Source organism: Zosterops lateralis (assembly GCF_965231275.1).
Source record: "Zosterops lateralis genome assembly, chromosome: 11".
Lineage (NCBI taxonomy): Eukaryota > Metazoa > Chordata > Aves > Passeriformes > Zosteropidae > Zosterops > Zosterops lateralis.
Genome location: NC_139771.1, coordinates 41054 through 64794, shown reverse-complemented (window position 1 = coordinate 64794; position 23741 = coordinate 41054). Strand labels below are relative to the sequence as shown.

The following is a 23741-nucleotide window of genomic DNA, read 5'->3' as shown; positions in this document are numbered from 1 at the left end:
TTTACTTGCACACAGAAAGTAGCACACTTGGGAAATACTGATGATGTCACATGAGATACAAATGCTTACACTCATCATTAACATATAGTGGGCCAAAGTCTCACCAAATCTCTTCTGTTGCATAATGGCAAAGAGAAATAATGCTAATAAGTCATAAAAGTATTCACTATGAGAGTTGATGTCATATTTATCGCTATCAAATCTCTGTGCTTACCTTGCTTGCAGCTACACTTATTGTTGTAAACTGTTCCAAGTAAGAGGACAGATTCTGCTTTAAAACTTTTCTCAGGGTAGTTCCAGCATCTGGTGTTATATCATATCCTACTATATCTGACATCTGCTGCCAGTGACGTTCTCTCATGCCAGGGTTACAAAAGACACTCACAGTGGGAATATTTTCCTAATTCAGAAAAGGTAAATATAAGGTAAATATTGTTATATACATTATTTCTTAATTTTTAAATAATTTTCATGTGCATTTAAAATTCTGCTACAGTAGCTGAAGACATGAAAATCTTTTCCAAAGACCGCAGATGCCTCCATTCAGTTATCCATGCCATTTATAAATATTTTATCAACTACTTAAGAAAAAATATAAATAACTACTAAGCATAATTTTTCAGTGATGCTAAATTTTGCTTCTAATTATGTAACAGAGTCCCATTTCAAAATTCCCAACTACATCCTTAAATGTTTTTCTGCATCCAAAAATGACTTTTCTCCTGTATGTGCTCACTCATTACAATTCCAGAAACTATTACAGAAAATTAAAAATCCAATTTTATTAAAATGAATGGGATGGTACAATCTGGAAATGGGGATTCAGAACTGTCTCACTCTTATCTCTGATACTTTATCATCTACATGTACTGAGCCCTGAATTTAGCATTTGTCCCTCAGTATCAGATATTAATATCCTTCACATTTTCTTACCTTAAATTCTTTAATCTGATCCAGAACTGAAGAACACATTGTAAGAGTTGGATTACCCTTTACAGCTTTGTGTCGCATTTTTTTCTTCTCCCCTGGCCCTTTCTTCTGCTTTTGTTGGAAGAGTCTTAACAGTTTGTACATCTCTCTATAAAATTCATCAATCTCAGCCTCCATGGTTTCCCCATTTAGTTCCAAAAAGGTCCCATCCATCCATCTGAGAAAAAACATAAGGTTACAAAACAGAATAACCAATGTAGCCTGCAAATAATTATCACTTTGCTTTGCAACATGTGAGTAGATATTTAAATTAAACCAAAGCTCTTCTTCCATATTATTGTTATTCTTTGCAGAATTCTAATGCCCAAGTAAAAGTGGGTCAACTGCATTCTTCCGTGTATTTGTGTAATTCTCTTATATCAGTCACATACTGAAACTGAGTAACTGCATAAATGGACAAATACCTAAGTTAAACTCTAGATAGAGATCAACACATGACGTTTAAAAATACACTAGGTCTTGTATTTTCAAACCCCCACACACTTTCAGCCATAGCACATTATAATTTCTGAAGAATGCATGAAATTAAAAGAATCTCCCTTAATTTGTATGCAGAGTACAGTTTTTGTGGTAGGATCTAACCACCAGACAGCAACACAATCATTTGAACTCACCATTTTGGACAGCTGCTAAGTTAAAACCAGTTTTGGTTACATACAGATGATGAGCTCTGTAGTTGGAACTTCTTCCTTTTCTGAACACAAAATTACTCATAAAACAATTTTTCTTCTTAATACATTTCTTCCACAGAATTTGTCTTATTACAGCTTACACCAATACAGCATGACCAATACAATCAGAACCCAGTCTGAAATACGCTCCTCTGCTCTCAGGCACGTGCTGTGATTCTTGGGACTGTCCTGCGCAACACCAGGACTTGGAGTTTATGATCTTTGTGGGTCCCTTCCAGCTTAGGAAGTCTGATGATGCTATGATTCATTGATTACATTTTAAAAATAAAAACGAATTAACATTTTTTCTAGCTGAATTAAAAATAGCCAGCCTGATACATATGCTATATTACCCTTTTAGTTTACTTGCTAATAACACAAGTTAACAAGAAAATAAATCAGTATTCAATATCTGACATGAATGAGACCAGGGTAAGCATTTTTCTCACTCTCCCTCTTATAGCATTTAGAGCTGATTTACCTTTTTTCTGTTCGCTGCCATTTTAGTATAAGATTAAAGAGTCTCTGGTATGGTTCTATCTCAACTTTTATGTTGTTGAGGAGTGGGAATTCGCTTGGTTTCCATTCCAGCAGAATCTCTTCTTTATTAAGAGCAGCTATTGTTTCATCAGTGTCCTGTATTGTTTTCTGCAATGTCCTCAGGTCAGTCACATACTGAAATCAAATAACAGTATGTCTTGAGAAATAACCAAATTGTGCTCTGAACAGCTATCAAAAGAAGATATCAAAATATAAGTTTTCACATTAAAACTTTAGAAAACAAGGTTTAAAAACTTGTCTACTTATTGATGAGTATATAAACTGCGAAGAACACAGATGAACATCATGAAAAATAAAATTGGTTCTCATTACTAAATTTTAGAGTATTTTCAAAATGTTTGTGCTTTAAAACTCACTGTTCCAGGAGGCAGGCACGCACTGTTTTACATACATGGCACATCATTTTGGTAACTGAGATTTACTAGCTCAGGATTTTTGTTTTGTGCTTTGAAGTGTTTTGTTTTTAAAAAAACCCAAAATTTCTTACTATGCAATGTCCTCCAAATTAAAGCACAAGACATGTTCTGAAAATTAAAAAATACGGCTAGAAATTCACAAAGTTTTGGAGCTAGTGGCCTGCTCTCCACTAGCATAAAAATGAAGTTTTGAGGTCTACAGGAAAAAAAAATATTAAACTGCTACCTGTGCTGGTTTTGCATTAATTGGTTTGTGGTGAAGAGGGAAAATTAAGAAAGGATTTTCGTGGGTGCACACACTCTTTCTGAACTGCTATTACTGTTACCTATTTCAAGCTATTTGAAGCACAACTTTATAGCTAACTTTCCTCTAAATAAAATGTTAATTGGCAATGAAAAACAAAAATGAGAGGGGCACTGAGCTTGTCCGTTGTGGCAAGAGGATAATAAAATATTTTAGTTCACATTTATTAAACTGATTACTTTTAATTACAATTTTTTCCATGATCCCTGTGTATGGAACACATAAAGATTTCTACCAACTTTATACTACTAATCAAACCTGTTGCATGCGATCCAGTTCTGAGTATTCTTCTAATTCTGTCACAGAATCATAAAGCTTGTCTAATTCAACATGCAGGTTATTACATTCCTGTTTCATTTCTAGTTCTCTTCTAGCTTTAGACTGTTCGAACAGCTACAAAAGAATTTATTTTTTCATTACAAAAAAGAAATGCAAAGGTGGTTCTAAGTCCTTTCAATGATTAACATACATACTACCATCCAAACATTTAGTGCAAACAGACAGAAAACTAGCAACACAGATAAATTATTATCCTTGCAACAACTAAATTTTTTTTTTCCAATGTCCCACTTCTGTGTGTGCAACCCCTATATGCTAGCATGGAACCCTCATCTCAATAATCATAGCAGTTAGGATTGCCTTAAAGGCTTCCTTCAGGAATCAGAAAACAGAAAGTAAATAGATATTCTAATTTTGGGGATTCAGTATTTTACTGCCAAAAAGGACACCTACAGTTGTTGAAAGTCCATGTTTTCCCAAATGTATGTACCAGTGGCTGTAAAAGGCAGAAATTCTAGAACATAAAACCACCTTAAAGCACTGGGTCTGCACACTCAGGGGTTTGTTTTTAGGTACCAAACAAAAACTCAATCAAGAGAGAGATCTTCTAAGACAAGGACACTTACTGCCATGAAAAATTTGTGAAGCAGACAAAACTTCACCAAAAGAGAAACCAATCTTTTGCTTTTGTGTTAGAATAAGAACAGACTGATATCTAAGAGTACAGAATGCAAATATACAGACTCATGAAAATTTGATGTGAAACTTTTCTTGCCCTCAACCTCTAGCACAATGCAAGTCACTTGACAGGCAGCTACAGGATCTCACTGCTGATGGATTCTCACTAAGTACTGAGATTCACTCTGTACTACCCTTTTCATTAAAAGAAATTAGAACAAGCATCATGGACTCTCTGTGTAGAAGTAGAAAATTAATTTTACTGATTTATTTTTGGGGATTAAAAGAATACTTTGCTTGCATGGGGATAACACGCAAACAAAGTATTTTACGGACGTAATCAATCTCCCAAGCTGGGTATCTTTTCAGTCAGAGGCGTATTTACTACTCTTGGACATACACCTTAGTATCGAAACAAAACTTAGTAAAAGAGAAATCCTTAATTGTAATATTTAAAAGATACTGATTTTTTAAAATGTTTATTCTGAATTCTTTAAAAATTTTAGAAGAAATTATTAAATCTATGCTAAATTACTACAGAGAGGCAAGAGAACACTAAAAGGCTTGACTTACTGTGTCATAGACAGAGACAAAGCAAGCTAAGCAAGATGGATACAGATGGTAGAAGAAAAGTAATTTACAGTCACACAGAGAAAATTAGATGTTGTATATTTTTTATTAATGATTGCTAGAAAACATTGTTCCCACTGTTATTATTTTGACAGAAAAAAATACCATTTTAACTAAATTACTTCCTGACCAGACAGTCTTATTAAGGGCCTGACAGTTATATTTTCTGTACTAGACAAGTACAGTATAGTGAATTTTCATCTGCCTATGTATTATCTAGTACTGACCACAAGCGCATTAGGATAATAAGACTTGCTGAAGCTTTAAGTTACAGTGACAGTTTTAAAATTTAGCCACAAAAAGCCCACTTTTGTTACAAAAATCTGGAAATATGTTATTCATGAATGTCTAAATTAGAATGGTTCATGTTATATATGTATATACATTTAGCCTGCTGAGGAAATAAATAGCTCAAGTAAATTGAGAAGTCTAACAACCCAAAATATACCATAAACTGAGAAAATGATCTTACAATATCATGCTCTTTAAGAATTTGGTTAATCTTCTTTGGCCATAATACAGCTGTTGAATTTAGTTCAATGTCTTCAGGAGAAAATGGAAAAACATCTATCAAATAACTCATTTGCCGACAGCACTCCTACAAAGAGAGATTTCACAAAACTTTAGGTATGATAGGTCTGTTTAAAATATAGTGCAGGACAATATCATCCACAAAGATAAAATAAAAATCTACATTTCATGAACTTTTCAGAATTCAGAGCTCCTTCAGCCAATTGAATATTAACATTCAAAATATATGTGTAACATTTTTCAAAGCCCTGCCCTGATCATGAGCTAGTTTCTCTAAATATGACTTCTGTGTTCTGCAAATCTATATGCAGGAATCCTAATGTTATTAAAAATATACAAAATATAATTTCTGCAGATATAAACATGTTATATTTATAGACCTACTATCATAACAGAAAATCTGATACATATTCACACACCTACACACAACCTACTCCTAATGTAATATTAACTATATTCTGTTCAAAGAGTAAATTGTTTCCTGTGTGTTCAAAGTCTGTTGACTGTCTTACACATAAAATGTTCTTTATACTTGTCTGTTACATTTTCACAGATAGATTTTAAGCAGTCCTGAAGTAAGTCTCCAAGTGCAAACAATAAACTGAGTGATTTATTAAAAGCTGCATTTCCTCAAGGACATGCAGAACACACAGGAATGGGAACAAGAAGCAAAGGCATATGGCAAAAATAAGCTGGACTTCCCACTTCTGTCTGAAGTAACACTTAATTTATTCACACAGGCAGGAAAAAATCTGCACTCTGGAATGAATTCTCTATTTGTATAGGCCAGCATGTCTAATAAAAGATTGACAATTAAAGGATAGTCTCTTACCTTGCTCCTTCGCACCAGATCCTGAATAACTGTGGTTTTGACTATCTTCATGTAATCTGTTACATCTACTATTTCTTGTGTTGACTCGGGAACTTTTAATGCACATTCCTTAATGGCTGCAAATTCACTGCATATCCTACAGTTTTATTTTACATAAAATACGTGTTAAGATTTTAGTTTGACTGGCTTCAAGCTCAGCTTTAATGTAATTAAAATTCAAATTACTTCTTTAAGTATTCACCCCTCACAAATTCCATTATTTATGGAACTAGAAGGGGAATATGACCAAGTCAATCTTGGTCATATTCTGGTTTCTGACTTGCAATAATTGATTTGTTTGGATTTTGGGGTATTCTTCTGAAGTAAATGCTTTAGTACCCTGTTGTTACTACAAGAAATTCAGCAAACTATCATTAATGTACATACAAACACTTTCCTAGTAAATATTGCCTCACTTCAGTAATGTGGAATCACTATAAAACTTGTTCATTTTAACTAAAAAATGTAGTAAGAATTTCCTCATGACCTAATGCATAGAATTAACCTCCTGTTTAACTAAATTGATATCCTAAAAGTTCATCCATTTAGAGGATAAAGAGAAGGTGGTGGATATATTTTTTTTTCTCAGTTCTAATAAGGCTTTTGATACTGTCCACAGAATCCTTCCAGACCAGTTGTTCAAGTGCAGGATGAGTGTGTTAATGGTGTGCTAGGTGAAGAACTGGTGAGGTACAGAGCTCAAGGGTTGTAGCAAATGGCTGGCAACTGTTAGCAGCAGCGTTCCTCAGGATTCACTTCTGGGCCAGTTCCATTCAAATAATTTATCAATGATTTGGATGCAAGAGTTGAATGCACCATCAGCAGGTTTGCTCATCACACAACTGTGAGGTGCTGCTGTCTTCGTTGAACGATGGGACACCTTGCAGAATTAAACACTTGACTATGAATAAGGGGATGGAACATAATGAATTGAAATAAAACTCATTTCAACATAATGAGTTGAAGTGCAGATTCTGCACCCAGGGTGGAGTAACACCCAGCACAAATACAAACAGGGAGGAATGGCTTGAGAGCAGCCCTGCTGAGGTATCTATTAGGTAATAAGAGAGTCTAACCAGCCTTTCCTTTGACAGTGCAGTAATACTGTAACTCACACTTAAAAAACCCAGAACAGTAATAAAGTTCCTGGATCTTTTATCTTAGATCTTTGATCTTTTAGCTCCTCCATTATCCAAGTCTATACTAATATGTCCTCCTACCTTTTTTTGAGACTAAAACAGCAGAAAAAATACAACAGCTGGTGAAACTGCATTAGATCATTAGTTAGCCAAGAACTTTCAGTAAACAGAAGTATGGTATATTTACATTTCTTCTACATGTTTCTACTATGCATTTAACACATAGAGCATTCACAAGCAGAAAAATTCTACTTACCTTTCATTTTCTTCTCTGTAAGCTGTAAAGATTTTCTCCATTAGGATTTTTGCAAAGTTGTTTGCACAATTAGCCAAACCTTGCTTTAAATCCTCGCAATTCAAACAGATCATAGGGAAATAAATTACCTCTGGCAAACCCATGATTTCCTTCTTGATGGTGAAAAATTCACCTATGAACTTCAGAAAAACATTAGACTTTACATTTCATGGCTACTGTTTAAATACTTGGCTATATGAGTAAGTATTAAACATTGAAGAAAGTAAGTAATATTTTCTTCTCTTTATCATAATTTTTTAGGGAAAAAAAACAGTTACACTGTAGATAATCCATATATTTTTAGCTGAAGGCTAAGCGCCTGTTATCCTCTGTTACCTTTTCATTATTGCTGTATGTACGGTAAAAATTATTTGTAAAGTGTAGAATTAAAACTTACAGTAGTGTATTCGTCAAAACTGGGTTGTTCTGCTATAAATCTGTTTATCCGTTCCTCTGCAGTTCCATCTACAAGCCAGCCATAATTTTTAACTACAATTCAATTACAACATATTTATATTACTTAAACGCATATGCCATACAGCAAGTTACTTATTACAAAGAGGTGACACAGCTATTTACACACTCTTCTATCACTTACCATAGCCTTTAAAATGTTCATTTGGGCCTTCTAAGTTGTCTCTGATAGATTTTTTCAGAGTGGATTTGGCCCATTGTACAGTGTCAGCAGGAAGCTCAGCATCCACAGTTTCAGTGCCTCCCATTAGCCAAGCATGTATCGTTTGGATGTTCTAAGGGTAGTGCAAGGGTTGATTATTTAAATTTCAAAAAGTGGTGCAAGGATACATATACTTTAAAAGTAAGTTGCAATCTGCAGAAGACACAATCACAAAAGTATGAGACCCTAACCATGACCAAGTTCACATGCCTTGTACACACGTAGAATGACTTTTCCTGAAACAAAAAACCAGGAAATATGTAAAGGGGAAAAAAAAAATCCAACCTTGCATAAAATTAAATTATATCCTATATACAAATACAGAAAACCAAGCCCAAACACTTCCCTGAAGGTACCATCACATGTGACTAGTGACCAATACTCAGTTCACATCTAAAGCCTCCAGAAGGGCTCTCTTCCGTGGAACCTTAGAAAGGTTCCCAAGACATCAATCTTTTGATGTTGTATGTATTAGTTTTTAGAGATTTGAGTATTTTCTTTTTCTTAGAATGAAAAGGAATATCAACTCCAATTTTGTTCTTCTCTGGAGATCTTAACTTGAATGCAAATTTATTGTAAATCATCACATATATAATTAAAGATGTTGTTATTATAATTGCAGACGCAAAGAGCAGACTAAAACAATCAACAGCAGGTGCACCCATTTTTTATAAACATGGAATTACAAAATTACTTCAGAGCCTGGAGTGCCAATGGGCATCAAGGTTCATGATGTTACCTGTAAAATCACTGTGGAAAATAAATAAAAGTTGCATTCTGATACCACTGCCAGGGTAGTCAGGCTCCTAAACCACAAGTATTCACTCGGTATTTCACATACTGAGCATCTTAACAATTACATATTTAAATAAAGACAAAAGCATACCTGAAGAGTCTGTCCTATACAATCTACTGCAAACAGAATTGCTTCTTCTAACTCTTGTAAGCTTGGATAAAACTCCATTCTATTTTCATCAAGAGTCAAGTCCATCTTAAATAAAGGCAGATGACTTGTGTCTTCAGGATCAAAAAGTTTCACAAAAACTTTAGTTGTTCTTTGTAGTAATTCTTTCAGCTAGGTAATAGCATAGATCACCTATTAGTTGACATAAAAAAGGCCCAACCCATTTTCCATTCATCCAGTAAGCCAGGATTTCCATTCATTTTAGTACTTCTGGCCTGATTCATGGATAACTGAAGCAGTGTGAATTTTTCTAACTCCAGTGGGTATTAGTCCCACCCCTTAAACGATGAAAACTAAGGAACAAGTAAACATTTCAGTAAAGTTCATGCATTTATCTTTGCTACAAGAGTAAGCCTATTATTAATACATGTATGTAGAAATGAAATATCTTGAAAGCATTTTCCTCTATTTTTTTTTCAAATGACAATGATTTGATTAGACTACTGTTCCATTCTTTTTCTACAAAGCAAGCAATGTTTTAATCCCATTAAGTTTATCAAAGGGAGGAAAGATACTTACCTGATTAGACATAAGCACAGACACACAGTTATAAAAAGACTCCAGCTGATCCAACTTGACACCATCCAAGGCCTTTGACTGAGTAAAGAGATTAATAACTTTTTGGTGCCACGTACTCATTATCTCATCTTCTGCTTTAGAACAGCTTAGAGATGCATCAGTTTTAAAAGCTTTACAGTCAACTGGTCCTTTCAATCTAGAAAAGAAAGTTACAGGCAACTTTATAAACAACATTTAAACAAACCAAACATGGAGTAAGGCAACAATACAAACTTATGTATTACAAACCCAGCCTTTCTCTAGCAGAAAGCACAGTGGGAACTTATGCATTGCCTCAGTAGGCAAAAGGAAAGAAAAGGTTTGCCTCAAACTCCAGGATTTACAGAAAAATTACCAGAAAAAATAATGAGGAAATCTTTTTTTTAAATATCTTTTTGAAAACCATGAAAATCTAAAGTTCCAGGATTAAACAGAAAATTCAACTGATGAAAACCAGCAAGTCTGATCTTCAGGGTTGGCATAGAATTCTCTACAGATAATAATACTACTAAAAGTTGATCTTTCAAATACTATTTTAAGCAGATTTCTATGGGAATGAAGCATTAAGAATAAGTGAATAATGGGGAGAACTTTACAGAATTAAAGGCAAAAAACAAATCAAAAGGTCTGATATTACCAGCAACTTGAGCAACAATAAAATACGTAACAAAGAGAAGAAAAGTAACATATCATAACACAGAATAACTTAATCACAGGACATTAAAATTATGCATCAAAGACACTTTCTGTGACAAATAATTGAACTGAATAAGCTCATCTTTGACAGAAAACCTGTATGGGTCAATAATTCAGCAGAACAGACTTTACCTGGAGCCAGAGAAATCCACTACAAGAAAGTTAAAGAATGCTGTATAGCCAAAATCCAGTAGAGCTTTCATTGTAGGGTGAAGAATGTGTAAGGTAGAAACTATTTGGCTTTTTGCTCTGATATAACTCTTACGCCATGTACTAGAAAAATCCAGGCCTCTAAAAAAGAAAAAACATAAAAAGCCAACCAAAACAAATAAACAAACAAAAATTAAGAGCTCAAGCACTATTTGAATAAAGTACTCATATATAAAATGTAGTGATCAAAAGATCATTCTCTGGCGTGAATCGTCAATTAAACGCCACACACGTGTCCTCACCACCATGCAGTGAAGTCATAAAGATACTCTGTCTAATAAAACATGTTTCATCTTCCATGATATTTTCAGATCACCTCCTCTTACAGAAGCCCATTCAATGTAATTCCTAACCTCACCAATTACTATCAGGAATCATTTATCAACAGAATTTGATAGCACACACTCTGATGCATCAGCAAATTGTGCAATTTGGGTATTTATATTGTGTCTACCTGAACTCCTTTTCCACGATGGGAGGGCATATTAGATTTCACTTCAGTCTCAAGGCTTCATCTCCTAAAACCAAAATCACCTAAAACCTTGGCATTATATGCAGTTTTAGGATGTCAAAGTACTGTGCAGTGCTGCTATCTGCCAGAAAACTGCCCCATACACACACACTTCATTCCAGAGGCAGCTGCACTATGACTTTAGTGTCTGGGCACTCAGAGCCAGGTTTAATTTGCAGTCAGGAGTACTGCTCTACGTAACTGTAACAACAGTAATAAAACACTGCCAGTGCTAAAACTTTGTAGAGCATTCAAATAAGAGATGTTCAAATGCAAGATCCTCTACAGAGATTTAAAAATGTCACAGTAAGGGACTCCAGAATTAATCTTGTGCCGTAATTTGGTCCACGCAGCTCAATAAGAATGTCCCTCATGTAACTCAGTGTGTTTTCCAGTGGGTTATTTGCTAACTTAATCCACTCACAGAGGTAATAAAGGCAAAGGTGCCTCCTCCTCCATCATATTAAGCTCTTCTATGTCTGGTCTAATAAGAGCGCTTCTCACTAAGAAAAAAACACATGAACATTAGAAGAAAATTATACCATATTCAATAGTCACTGTACTTCTTTCAACCAAGCACATAGTAGGATGAAAAAGTAATTGTGTCACCCTAGTCTACAAAACATATCCTCCCAAAGGTAGTTCAAAATCAACAGGTTCTGCTAAATTTTTATACAGATTCAGGTGCCTTAATGCCAATTTTGGCTCATGTTCCTGAAGGTTTTCAGATGGGTTTGTGTTTAAATAATTAAATACTTATGCAGTCTCTTTGCCGAGGACATGATCAGTCACAGGAACAGGTTCCCCAGGGAAGTGGTCATAGCACTGATCCTGCCAAGAGTGCAAGGAGCATCTGGACAGTGCTTTCAGTTGTATGGTTGAGTTTTAGATAGTGCTGCAAGGAGCAAGGAGTTGGACTCTAATCCTTATGGACCCCTTCCAACTTGATATATTCAACTATTGCAAGAATTTATGGCAACTTTGTTACATAATTATGTAATTGCAGTGAGATACTATAATATGCCATTGATGACATTACAAAGCAGTTAATGTTAAATTGTTTCTTTTTTAATCTAGACTTTCAAAAAGATCAGTCATTCATTAAAATATTAACAAAACTGGGCTCAATTTCAGATTCCAGTTACTGTAAAAATAAATAAATTAATACGTGATTTCAAGGGAAAACACTTTCAAAATTCCAGTTCATGACTGTTTTTAAAAGGTTTTAAAATTAAAGTGAGTTGTATAATGGTATCTGAAAACAGTAATTATTTTTTCAAATTTTTATTGTGAGCTTCCTCATGCAACAAAAACACCATCAGAAAACTCATAAGAGTGTTTATGAATAAACAGCTTAAAAAAGCTGCTGTTCCTGAAGAGGGAGAAAGAATGACTAGCACATAAAAAGTTTCTCCTTTCTTTAAAAGTAAACAGTAACACATTCTTGCTTCAAATTAACTAAATAAGTTAGAGACGTAAGGAAATTACACCATCAGCAATCAACCGTTTTTTACATGAGATCTGCAGTTGTCTTTGTCTTTGTTTGAACTGTACTTTCAGTTGGTTAACTTTTTACTGGTTCAAATAAAATAAGCGAGTTTTGCCTTAAACATTATGGCCAACACACATGTGATGAGGCAGGAAAAGTTAAATCAGGAGTTAATTACAAAGTTAATTACGCCTGGCTGAAACAACTAGAAAAATTATTTTCAGCAAAAGAATACAGAGCTTATTTTCACTAACATTAATACAAGTGCTGAGTAATTTGTAGTACTTACAAACACATCTTTGCATGCTCTTTTCATAGTCCCTAACTATCTCTTTTAGAAGGTCTTCAGTGAGCAGCTGTCTGTCTCTGCCCTTCATAAGCGACTGTGGCACCATGGTGAGCACGGACCTCAGCCACTGCTGCTGGAGGGGAACCATTGGATTATTCTGCAAACATTTCTTCAAAAAGAAGTATTCTTCCTGAAAGGACAAGATTTTCAGAGGTCTAATAACTACCTGTGTATGCATTTTTGTTTTAGGTTTGGCAAAATTATCTTTTTATTCAAAATTTCTTAATTTCCTTCAGGGCAGGGTATTTAATCTAATCTTTTCAGTATTCACTAATACCCTAAAAGCTTCTCTGTGGTTGGTGACATGGTCTCTGTTTTAATATAAAATATTGTATTTGCCAGTATGGCATTTTCCTTGGTTCTCTGCTGAAGTGTATGGCTAACAATAAAATAGTTCAAGGTTAAGGTTATTAATCTTTGGACAAACATTTATCTGGCAAGAAGTATGGACAAACATCCTCCATAAGGGGAGTGGGTCTCGATCAAAGATTTAGGTATTCCTGCTTGTGATTGGCAGTTTTGTTATAAAATCTCTACAGTCTACAGAATGAGTTTACCTAATAACAGCTAGGCAAAATTGGTATTACATTAGGCTACTTAATATAAATATTTCAATACTACTTTGAGTTTCAACGGGCTCTCAGAGATAGTGTCTTAATTTAAAACCTATACATAAATTTGAAGTTTAGTGCATGTTCTTCAAATTAAGGGAACGATGTAAAAAACTACTTTTTGTACAGCCTCAGGTACAATCTATGACCTTAACTGAAAAAATCCTGAAGTCCGTTAGGTTTTTTCCTAAGTAATGATCTTTAACTAAGGCTAAATTAATTATTGATAAATGTACTTTCTAAAACAGAAGAATACTTTCCCTCTACAGGACCACAAGAGAAGATTCCCATTTTGCTCCTATTCCACTTTCCCCCACCAAGACTACTTTTTTTTGTTTAAGAACTATAATTCTCTGTAACATACTCAACTTCTCTGAACAGGGAGCATTCACTCTTCTACTCCAAAAAAAGCAAATTAAAGAATTTAACTCACTTTTTGTTGCCTTTCTTTATCATCCATCTATATAAAAAGAAATGGAAAATTGTTATATATAAAGAACATAAAACCAAAAATACTGGAAATAAAAAATGTAGCAAATATTATTCCTAAACAAAGACTTTATTCTGTAGATATACAGGTATACATTTCAATTTGATTACCTGAGTATATAAATACATTTATGAATTACTGAGGAGCAAAACAAGTATCTTGAAGTAAATTCTAAGAAGGAAAATAAATGTCCCAATAACAAAGAACTAAATAGGCAAGATTTAATAAAAAAATACTTTCTCACAGTGGAAGGCAGTTTTGTGACAGGAGGTGGAGTTTCATCCATGTCTGTTTCATCTATTACGTAACAGGCTTCAAGAGCTCGATCAATTCTAAAGTAAACCAGAGGATCAAAAATGCAGAAAAACTACAAATAATATATTAAACATAATGCTAACACTTAAACTGACACAACCTATTTTTTCATCATTACCAACTCCTTGATCACTAAATCTCACTATAATTATATTAAACAAACACTGTTATTTGTCAAATGTCTTATGTGTAATGTCTCACTTGAATTTCAACATGTCTTAAATTATTAAACTCACAGCAATTGATTAATCATCTCCTGCTGCTCCTTGTCTCTGTGGTATGCCAATAGTTTCCTCTGTGATGGTGATGTTTCAGGTATGACTGGTGGAGCTAAACCAGCAGGACGAAACAAAGTTCTCAAAGTCCGTTTACTGGAAGTTGCTTCATCTGAGTGCTCCATCTAAAACCATAACAAAACCAAAATTCTAGAATACAGTCTTCCCAGAAAGGAGTTTAGCACATGCATCTAGTAAGTTGAATGTACATAAGGCATAAAACGAGGTCACCTTCAGGGATCGCCAGTTTAGGTATGACAGTTGAGCTTTCAAAAAAGATAATAGTTTAGATGATAAAATGGCGAAGTTCAAGGGAAAGCGTGTACATACAGAGCCTGTCACTAAAAAAAAAAAAAAAAAAAAAAGAAAGAAAGAAAAAAAAAAGTTCCTCGACTGGGCTAAGGTTCAACTAAAAGAATAAAAGAACACCCTTCTATGGCGGCTCAATCGCCTGAGTAGGGCTATTCCAAAGACTGACGGTCGGGTTCCCCTGGAAACACGATGCACAAACTCACCACTGCATTTCAACAGCTTCCCACGGGGGAGCAGAAAGCTACCTCCTCAATCAGTGTTATGTCCTACAAATGCACCAAACCGGGCGGTGGTGGAGGCCCCAAGGATGCAAAGCTCAGCTGCGGACGGCCCGGACAGCACAGCCTTTTCCCGGCGCTCCTCGACCCCGCCGCTCTCACTGCTCCCCCAACCCCCGCGCGGGAAAACAGCGCGGTTACCCCGGAGCCGAGGGCGGGCCCGGCCCGTGCGGGGTGCCCGGGACTCTCCCTGGCCGAGATCACTGCCTCTCGTGAGGAGAAGGGAAAGGAAGAGGATGAAGAAGAGGAAAAAAGCAGCAGAGACTTGGAATAACCTTACCTTGACCGCCCCGGTGTGCCACAGGGTTGGCACAACCCGGGCGAGTCAGAAACTCGCTCTGCTCCAGCCCCTGCCTGCACCCAGGCGATCACAGGGAAAATGCTTGAGAAATTGTAATACTCTCAAGAGGCTGTTGCGGAGTGAGCTTCTGCTTTTTTTTTTACAACTATAAATGGAAGTTTTAAGGAACTCCATAGATCTGCTGCCCACCTGCCGACACTTGACGAAAGAGGCTTTAAGCCCCTAATTTTGTGTCTGCGTGGGCAGAGCCCCACGCACAAAGGCTGCGGGGGCAGCAGAAGGGAATTTTATGTGTGTTTTCCAAAAGCCTGGGCAACTTCCCAGCGTGGCTCTCGTTGCCCGGCACTATTCAGCATGAAGTCTGAACCCAGACATGAAATATTTTCTCACGAACAGAACACAAACCCGAACTCTTGAAGTTAAAGGATTTATCCACAGCCTTCTAGCATCGGGGCTTTACGAGGGAGACCCATTCACGCCTCGAGCACCTGTTGGCCAGGAAGCTGCGCTGAGGAGAGGGGGTTCCGCTGCTGAGGGGACAGAACCCGCTGGTTCTCCGGTGGGCCGGACTCAGGCCGAGAGGCGGCGGGTTAACGGCGGTGAGGGGGGAGCGGGCCCCGGAGCAAGAGGACGGCAGCGGGCACCGGCAGGGGGCGCTGCCTCACGACCGGCGGCGCGCGCCCGCCCCCTTCCCGCCTCCCGCCCGGCCCCGCCCCTTAGCGCTCGCGCCGACGGCACGGCAGCCCCACCTCGCCCGTTGCCCCGCCCCCGCCGCCCGTTGCCCCGCCCCCGTGGCGGGCGATGACGGCACAGCCCCGCCCGGCGGTTCCGGCCGCGCCCCGCGGAAGCCGCAGCGCCGCCGGGTCCATGTGGCGTCGGCTCCGCTCCGCCCTCCGGAGCCTCCGCGGCTTTCCCGCCGCAGCCCCGCACGGCGGTGGCGGGCCCCCGCCCGCCGCCATGGAGCGCGCGGTGGTGCGCTGCGTCCCGTCCGAGCCCAAGCTGAGCCTGCGGTTGGTGCTGCCGGACGGCAGCGCTCGGCACATGCAGCGCGACCAGGCGGAGCCGCTGGGGCGGGCGCTGGCGCGCATCGCCACCAACGCCGCTAAGGGCCGCGGCAAGGCGGGAAAGAAGAGCAAGAAGGCGCGGGCGGAGGGCGGCGCGGAGAGCGAGGAGGCGGAGGCGCTGCCGGCCGTGCAGCTGCTGTCCCGGGACGGCGCGGTGGTGGCGGCCGAGGTGCCGAACGCGGCCGCCTGGCAGGACGGCGCCGTGCTGTACATCGGGGACGCGCGGTACCGCGTGGAGCGCAACCCGCCCGCGCTCACCGAGCTCAGCCTGCCGCGCTCGCTGCTCGCCGGCTTCCCCGTGTGCCCCAAGGTGAGCGCCGAGTTCGCCGCGCCGCAGCACTGCCTGTTCCGCTGGTTCCGCCAGCAGCGCCCCTCGGAGGCGGCCGGGGAGGAGGCCGGGGAGGGCTGGGTGGAGACGGCGGCGGCCGGGCGGGTGTTCACGCCGCCGAACGCGCTGGTGGGGCTGCGGCTGAAGCTGCGCTGCACGCCCGGGGACGGGGAGCGGCGCTACGGCCCAGCCCGAGAGGTGGAGAGCAGCGGCCCCGTGGAGGCCGGACCCGGCTCCTGCACCTTCGACGGCCGGCACCTCTACACCCAGAGGGTCTGCGGGCCCGGCTCGGTCCGTGCCGTGTCCTACAACATCCTGGCCGACGCCTACGCGCAGACGGAGTTCTCCCGCACCGTGCTCTACCCCTACTGCGCTCCCTACGCCCTGGAGATCGACTACCGCCAGAACCTGCTCAAGAAGGAGCTGGCGGGATACAGCGCCGACCTCATCTGCCTGCAGGAAGTGGACAAATCTGTCTTCGCAGACAGCCTGACCCCGGCGCTGGACGCTTTTGGGCTGGAGGGGCTGTTCAGGATTAAGGAGAAGCAGCACGAGGGCTTGGCCACTTTCTATCGCAGGAACAAGTTCAGGCTCCTGAGCCAGCACGACATCGCCTTCAGCCAGGCGCTGCTCTCGGAGCCGCTGCACGGGGAGCTGTGCCAGCAGCTGGCCAGGTACCCCCTGGTGCAGGAGAAGGTGCTGCAGAGGTCGTCTGTGCTGCAGGTACCGGCTCTGAATGCCTTCTTCTCTTTCCTCTCTTTTTTTTCCCCTTTTTTCCCCTCCCGCTGTCTCCAGGCGCAGCCGGGCCGGTGGTGTTGGACCTTAAGCAGCAGAAGGGAGGTGAAGGGGTTGAGAGTTTGAAACATGGGACTGTTTCTGGCTCTGTGGTGATGGATAGAGCAGGAGATCAGCTTAGGAACAAAAACAAAACATTGAGATCTTGCTGTGCTGCATTGTATGGATTTACCAAAGTTTGGTAAAAAAAGGCAATGGTATTTTGTTTTAAAATGAAGACAGCTGTTAAGATTCTGGGCCAGGTAGTGATTCCTGGCTGGTGGCATTGGCAGCCAGTTTTTCACTACATACTTTTTATATGTCAGCATATATTTTATAAAACTTAGATCTTATAAATCAATTTTAAGAAAGTTAGTTGAGTATGCTTTATAATGCCTCTTTAGCAAGTGATGGGAGGGACACAAATAAGGCTGGGCAGGTGTCTGAGCTTCCTGATGCCAGAGGCTCTGCCCACGGAGCTGCTGTGCAAGTACAAGTGTGTAAGATAGAAGGCTGTGTCAGGAGCTGCAGAAACACTGGTAGAAGTTTCCTGCTCATGAACTGAGTAAGACTAACAGAATTTCCTTGATAACTGAAATCGCCACCAAATTTTTGTTCAATTTAACAATTATGGAATGCTACATTTGCTTGCTAAAAACAGATATTCAGCTCCAGTTCTGTTGCAGAGAGTGAATGCAAAATTAAAGTATTTGAGAATGGTACAGCCTGAACTATATCTTAGGAAAAAATATGGCCAAACCAAACAGTCAAAAGAATGTTTGTTAAATTATGTAGTGGTAATAACTTGGCTGATACCCAGACCTTATATAGAAGATTAATGAAAAGTACAGCTCCTAAATTGAGTTTTTGCTTATAAGCATCAGATTCTTTGAACTGGATTGTCACAAAGCCATAAGCTGACTAGTGCATTTTAAAATATATAACTTCTCTATAAAAGACTTAACAAAGACTGCTTTTTCTATTAAAGGTTTCGGTTCTCCAGTCTACAATTGATCCTTCCAGGAAGCTTTGTGTAGCAAATACCCACCTATACTGGCACCCCAAAGGTAATTTTGGTACATTCCTGCATGTAGGATAACTGGGTTTAGAAAAGTTTTTTTTCTCTTCTTTGAGAGAACAGATTTCCCACCATTCTTTTGCATCTATAGCCTTTTCTTCTGGAACTGAGGGTTTCCTGCCTTACTTCTTATCTAGATTAAATCAAGTGAGACTCCTAGGTCTGTTTATATATTTATTTTTCTAGCATTCCTGGGAGTCAATAGAATCTAGCTGAGACCAAGGCAAGTCACATTACACACAATTCACCCAAAAAGCAGACCATAAAATAGAGCTTTGTGTTTGCTTATGGTTTCCCAGGCCTGTTGAACATGGAGCTCCCCCAGGGTTCTGCCAGGAGGGCAACCAGATTGGGTTCCAGAAGCTGTTAGGAGATATTCTTCTCTTCTCAATTAGTTGTCTTTTGGTTCTGTGCCTTTTTGGGAATATTATTAGGGTGGTTGCCATGAAATGGAAAACAGCTGTATATGGGTGTTAAAGCTTTAGAGTTCTTTCATGGGCAAGTTTAGGTTGAAATTGTCTGTCACTGAAAAACTGTCATAGTCACAAACTTTAAAAGTTTCTTAATTTGCGACAACTATTCTACAATGCAGAATTGCTGTTTCAGAGCTATATATGGTTAAATGAGCAACCCAGTGAGCACCTCCAGTGCTGTTGTGCATTTTTTGAAATAACTCCTTTTTATGTCCTCAGGTGGGAACATCCGTCTGATCCAAATTGCCGTGGCCATGTCTCACATCAAGCACGTAGCATGTGACTTGTATCCCAGTATCCCAGTCATATTCTGTGGGGATTTTAATAGCACACCCTCATCAGGAGCTTACAATTTTATCAGCAGTGGTGGTATTGCTGAAGATCATGAAGACTGGATCTCAAATGGGGAGGAAGAAAGGTGCAGTATGTCTCTAAGCCATCCTTTCAAACTGCTAAGTGCTTGTGGAGAACCTGCTTATACAAACTATGTTGGTGGGTTTCATGGATGTCTGGACTACATTTTCATTGACAGAAATGCTCTAGAGGTTGAACAAGTTATTCCATTGCCAAGTCATGAGGAAATAACAACCCATCAGGCTTTGCCAAGTGTTTCACATCCTTCTGATCATATAGCACTAATATGTGACTTGAAGTGGAAATAGAGTGGCTCTGGAATGGTGCTTTTGGAGGTTTTCAAACAAGGAATTTAATTTAATGTACTGCTGGGGAACTGAGGTTAGACCCTGACTTGTATGCTACTAAAAGGAAAGCCAAAATGATTAATGAAGAGTTCATGTGTTTAATGGCTGTACTGAATATTGTCACACTGTTCAGAATATTTGCATGACAATTTCCCCCCTTTTATATACTAATTGAAAAAATATATTGAAGACAGGGTTTTGAAAATTAGATTATCATATACCTTTCTAGTGATGTTTTTAAAGGATTAAGAATTATTTTGTTAAAAAAAAGGAATTTATTCTGATTTGTAAGACAGTGTACAAAATGAACCCTGCTTAATTCAGAAATAAACACAGAACCCAAACGGATTTAGTTGACTCCACTTTATTAATGTAATGATATTTTAAGTCCATAAATTGTCTTGTTCACTTACCATTACTATGGCACAACTTCTGGTAAGTTGCATGAATAATTTGTATTTGTATTTGTATTTGTACCTACCAACTTCTGAAAAGATGTTTGTAATTACCTGTGAATAGACTTTCTGTCAATAATCAACCATGTTAAATTCAAGGCTAATTGGTTTGGAAACAATCTGTCTGCCCACAAAACATGTTTAATGAGGATAATGTCAACACCTTGTGAAATTGGACTACATGAAGAAACAGCATCTACTTTGAACATATGCTCCTTGATTTTGATATTTATCAATATCATCTGTTTTCAGGTGGGGAGAGATATACTGAGGCATAGATTTAGAAGAATTAAAGATTGTAGTCAAAATAGATAGTGCTGAGATAATGTAGCTAGAACTTCCCTTTTGCTAACAGAAGCCAGACTGAAGGAACTGATAATCCTTGGAAGGAACCGATCAATCAGAGGAACTGTCAAACTAGGGCTTCTGCATCCTGAATAATCAATAGACCCCATGAATACAATACAATCATAAATCAAACAGTCCTGGGAAAAACAGGATTTAGCTGTCACGAACACTAAAGGTTAAAAAGTCAGAGCTGAGGAAGACAATCTTACTTCATCATTTTGGGACCCCACCCCATTAAAAAGACCACCGACCCATTTCAAAGAACAAACTACGCAGCTTGGTGGCTTTTTGGGCTAATTACCATACGAAGCGGGGAATGGGAGGTATCAGAGCTATGAATATGCATTTGTAGTTTGTGTATTCAATACTTCTGTACATAAAAGACCCTGTGATGATCTGTAAATTGCGCGTGTGTTTCTGGGAGCTATCCCGCACGCTGCCCGGCGTCGTAATAAACATACACTTTCTAACTTTAAACTGTTAGAGAGTCTTTGTCCGTCATAGTTGGATATTGGTATTAGATCAATGTCCATAGTTTTTTAATAAATCATTTTGGTGAGCCAGGCAGGAGAACTGCTCTTTCTGGCCGTGGGGCCGGTGGGGTCTAGGACCCCTCAAGGCGCCTGCCCGGAGTTTTCAGGGTGAGGGCTCCTCAGACCTTACCGTCCACCCGGGGAAAGACCTGAACCTCCTGGAGCTTCGGACAAAAGGTATGTTTAAAGAAAAATGTATTGAATGAAGGTACCTTTGAATAGAGGCGGCTTATAAGTCATAAGAGACGTCTTATGCAAAGCAGAGGCCTGGGTTTTGGAATCTCCGAGGAGTATTGTTGTTGTGTTGTTGTGTTCCAGGTAGAGCTGGTCACTTGTTGGCTGCATTCCAGGGGAGGAAAGCAGCAGCAGCATAGAGATGCTGTATTGGGGGCGTAGTGGCTCCATGTTTGGTTTGTCCAGGTAAAGCTGGTCACTGTTGGCTGCATTCCAGGGAGGGAAAGCAGCGGCAGCACAGAGCTGCTGGTATTGGGAGCGTAGTGGCTCCATCTTTGGTTTGTCCAGGTAAAGCTGGTCACCTGTGGGCTGCATTCAAGGAGGAAAGCAGCGGCAGCACAGAGCTATTGATGTCGGGAGCGTAGTAGCTCCATCTTTGGTTTGTCCAGGTAACGCTGGTCACTGTAGGCTGCATTCAAGGGGGAAAGCAGCGGCAGCACAGAGCTATTGTATTGGTTCCAATTTGGCTTGTAGTTTAAAGGTGCACTTTGGTGATTCATAATCTGAGAGGCTAGCCTGAATTTTTAAGGTGAACAGGGTCCCGTTTTGAGTTGCGGTCGCGAACGCTGGATGTGTGTGTATTCGTGTCTGTTTGGGTTTTCTTTGTGATTGAGTGACCGTATGTGTGTGAATTGTGAAAGTTTGTGTTGTAAGTGTTTTTGTTTTTAAGTTTGTGTTGTAAGTGTTTTTGTTTTTAAGAGATTTTAAAACCCCCGCCGATCTGCGGAAGGATATCTCTGCTGAAAAGCAGAGGAATTCAGGGGGGATGTGCTTGGGCCGTGACTGGAGGGTGTCACGGAGAGCGCTGTAATTTCTGACCGCATAACTGATAGTGTGATTTTAATCAGTGTGCTGTTCAATAGAAAAACATCTGTGGGTGAATAGGCTGTTTGTTGTTTATAAGAAGAAAAAAAAAAAAAAAAAAAAAAAAGTTTTGGGTGGTTTTTTGTGACATATCACAGTGATCAGGCAGGAATCTGGGTTGTCCCGGTAACCGGCAGGGAGCCGGGATTTGTCGCCTCCGGCTGTATCTTTGAAATTCTGAAAAGCCTGATGTGTTTGTTTTAACTATTGTTTGTTTGTGGAATACAGTTTTAATTGTAAAAAGAGCCAAAACTGCCTGACCGAGAAACCCCCCGCTTTTTCCTCAGTGCAAAAATTTGTGGAGTGTTTTTGAACCCATTGTTTTGTGAGCCTAAAAAATTACTATCCCATAAACAGGTTTTGGTGAAGGGGGACAGTGTATAAGAAGTTGATTGCAAATTTTCTTCAATTGTTAACTTTTTGTTTCAAGCACAAGAATTGGAAAGCTGGTTCAAAGAGTTCCCCTGCCCAGGGATGGAATTTCAGAAACCCTAAAAATTAATAACCAGTAATTTGAATTATATGTCTGAGTAATCGCGTGGGTTTTTCTTTTAAATAAAAAGAATTTTTCCTTTTTTATGTAAACACAAATTCTTTCTTCAACAGCTGGTGCTTCGAGCCTTGTTTTAAAGAATACATATTGCTAACTTTTTGTTTTAAAAATAGAAGGAACAAAAATTGAAGAGCTGGTTCAAAGAGTTCCCCGCCGAGAAACGGAATTTCGGAAACCCTAAAAATTAATAACCAGTAACTTGGATTAAGTGTCTAAGCAATTGTATGGGGTTTTGCTTTTAAATAAAAAGAATTTTTCCTTTTTAGGTAAACATAAATTCTTCTTCAACAGCTGGTGCTTCGGGCCTTGTTTTAAGGAACAAGCTAAGATTTTTTTGTTGTTGTTGTTGTTGTTGTTTGTTTGTTTTTTTTTTCCTTTTTTCTGGTTAAAAAAAAAAAAAAAAAAAAAAATCTCTAAGCATGGGGGCAAATGAGAGTAAAGAGGTCCCTAAAGGGAGCCCTTTGGGGTGCATTTTAACACACTGGAAAGAGCTGGCAGGCTATGATGGTGCAGAAACCAAGAGAGAGCTGGTTAAGTTATGTACACAGTGGTGGCCATTATATAAACTTGATGAGGGAGTGAAGTGGCCAGCAAATGGTACACTTGACTATGAGACACTATTACAGTTAATGCTTTTCCTGCGGCGGGAACAAAAGTGGTCAGAGGTGACTTATGCAGATATGTTTTTCAGCCTCCGAAATCACCCTGAGTGGCAAAGGGATTGTGGAATGAGACCACCATCTGATCCTTTAGTATTGGCCCTTGAAAAGGACAATAAAGCTACTAAAGGGAAACCAAAACGTTGTTGCAGCACCTGCTCGATAAATCAGAGGTGCACACATCCCGACAAGGTATACCAAGTAGAGGCTTTGGAACGAGAGACAGCAGACATACTTAAACCACCCCCAAAAACACAGGAAAGGAGGAGGGTGGTGG

The 23741-nt window shown here is 39.4% G+C and overlaps 2 protein-coding genes across 3 annotated transcripts in view; one reads left to right on the top strand and one right to left on the bottom strand.

Moving 5' to 3' along the window:
- DNAH12 (dynein axonemal heavy chain 12) overlaps positions 1–15360 on the bottom strand; it is a 59537-nt gene extending 44177 nt beyond the window's left edge. Inside the window, exons 1-18 of one of the 2 annotated variants that reach the window (XR_014590876.1) lie at positions 15025–15360; positions 14471–14634; positions 14164–14251; positions 13863–13889; positions 12759–12948; positions 11405–11483; positions 10392–10550; positions 9525–9720; positions 8928–9116; positions 7964–8114; positions 7763–7854; positions 7327–7505; positions 5893–6028; positions 5002–5127; positions 3201–3335; positions 2143–2336; positions 934–1147; positions 215–400 (exon numbers count right to left, since the gene is read on the bottom strand). Coding sequence is in view for 1 of the 2 variants with exons in the window: in XM_083869358.1 (XP_083725484.1) it covers positions 215–400; positions 934–1147; positions 2143–2336; positions 3201–3335; positions 5002–5127; positions 5893–6028; positions 7327–7505; positions 7763–7854; positions 7964–8114; positions 8928–9116; positions 9525–9720; positions 10392–10550; positions 11405–11483; positions 12759–12948; positions 13863–13889; positions 14164–14251; positions 14471–14634 (2505 nt within the window). In the remaining variant the exon portion in view is untranslated. The remainder of the gene's footprint in view (positions 1–214; positions 401–933; positions 1148–2142; positions 2337–3200; positions 3336–5001; positions 5128–5892; positions 6029–7326; positions 7506–7762; positions 7855–7963; positions 8115–8927; positions 9117–9524; positions 9721–10391; positions 10551–11404; positions 11484–12758; positions 12949–13862; positions 13890–14163; positions 14252–14470; positions 14635–15024) is intronic. The other variant, XM_083869358.1, reaches the window with a different exon arrangement.
- Positions 15361–16267: 907 nt separating this feature from the next.
- Positions 16268–20539, top strand: PDE12 (phosphodiesterase 12; the record flags this gene model as incomplete). The annotated part of the gene is made up of 3 exons (XM_083869671.1): positions 16268–17515; positions 18555–18633; positions 19337–20539. The coding sequence occupies 3 exons, from the start codon at positions 16268–16270 to the stop codon at positions 19777–19779; spliced, it is 1770 nt and encodes a 589-aa protein (XP_083725797.1). The 3' UTR covers positions 19780–20539.
- Between the last annotated feature and the right edge of the window lie 3202 nt (positions 20540–23741).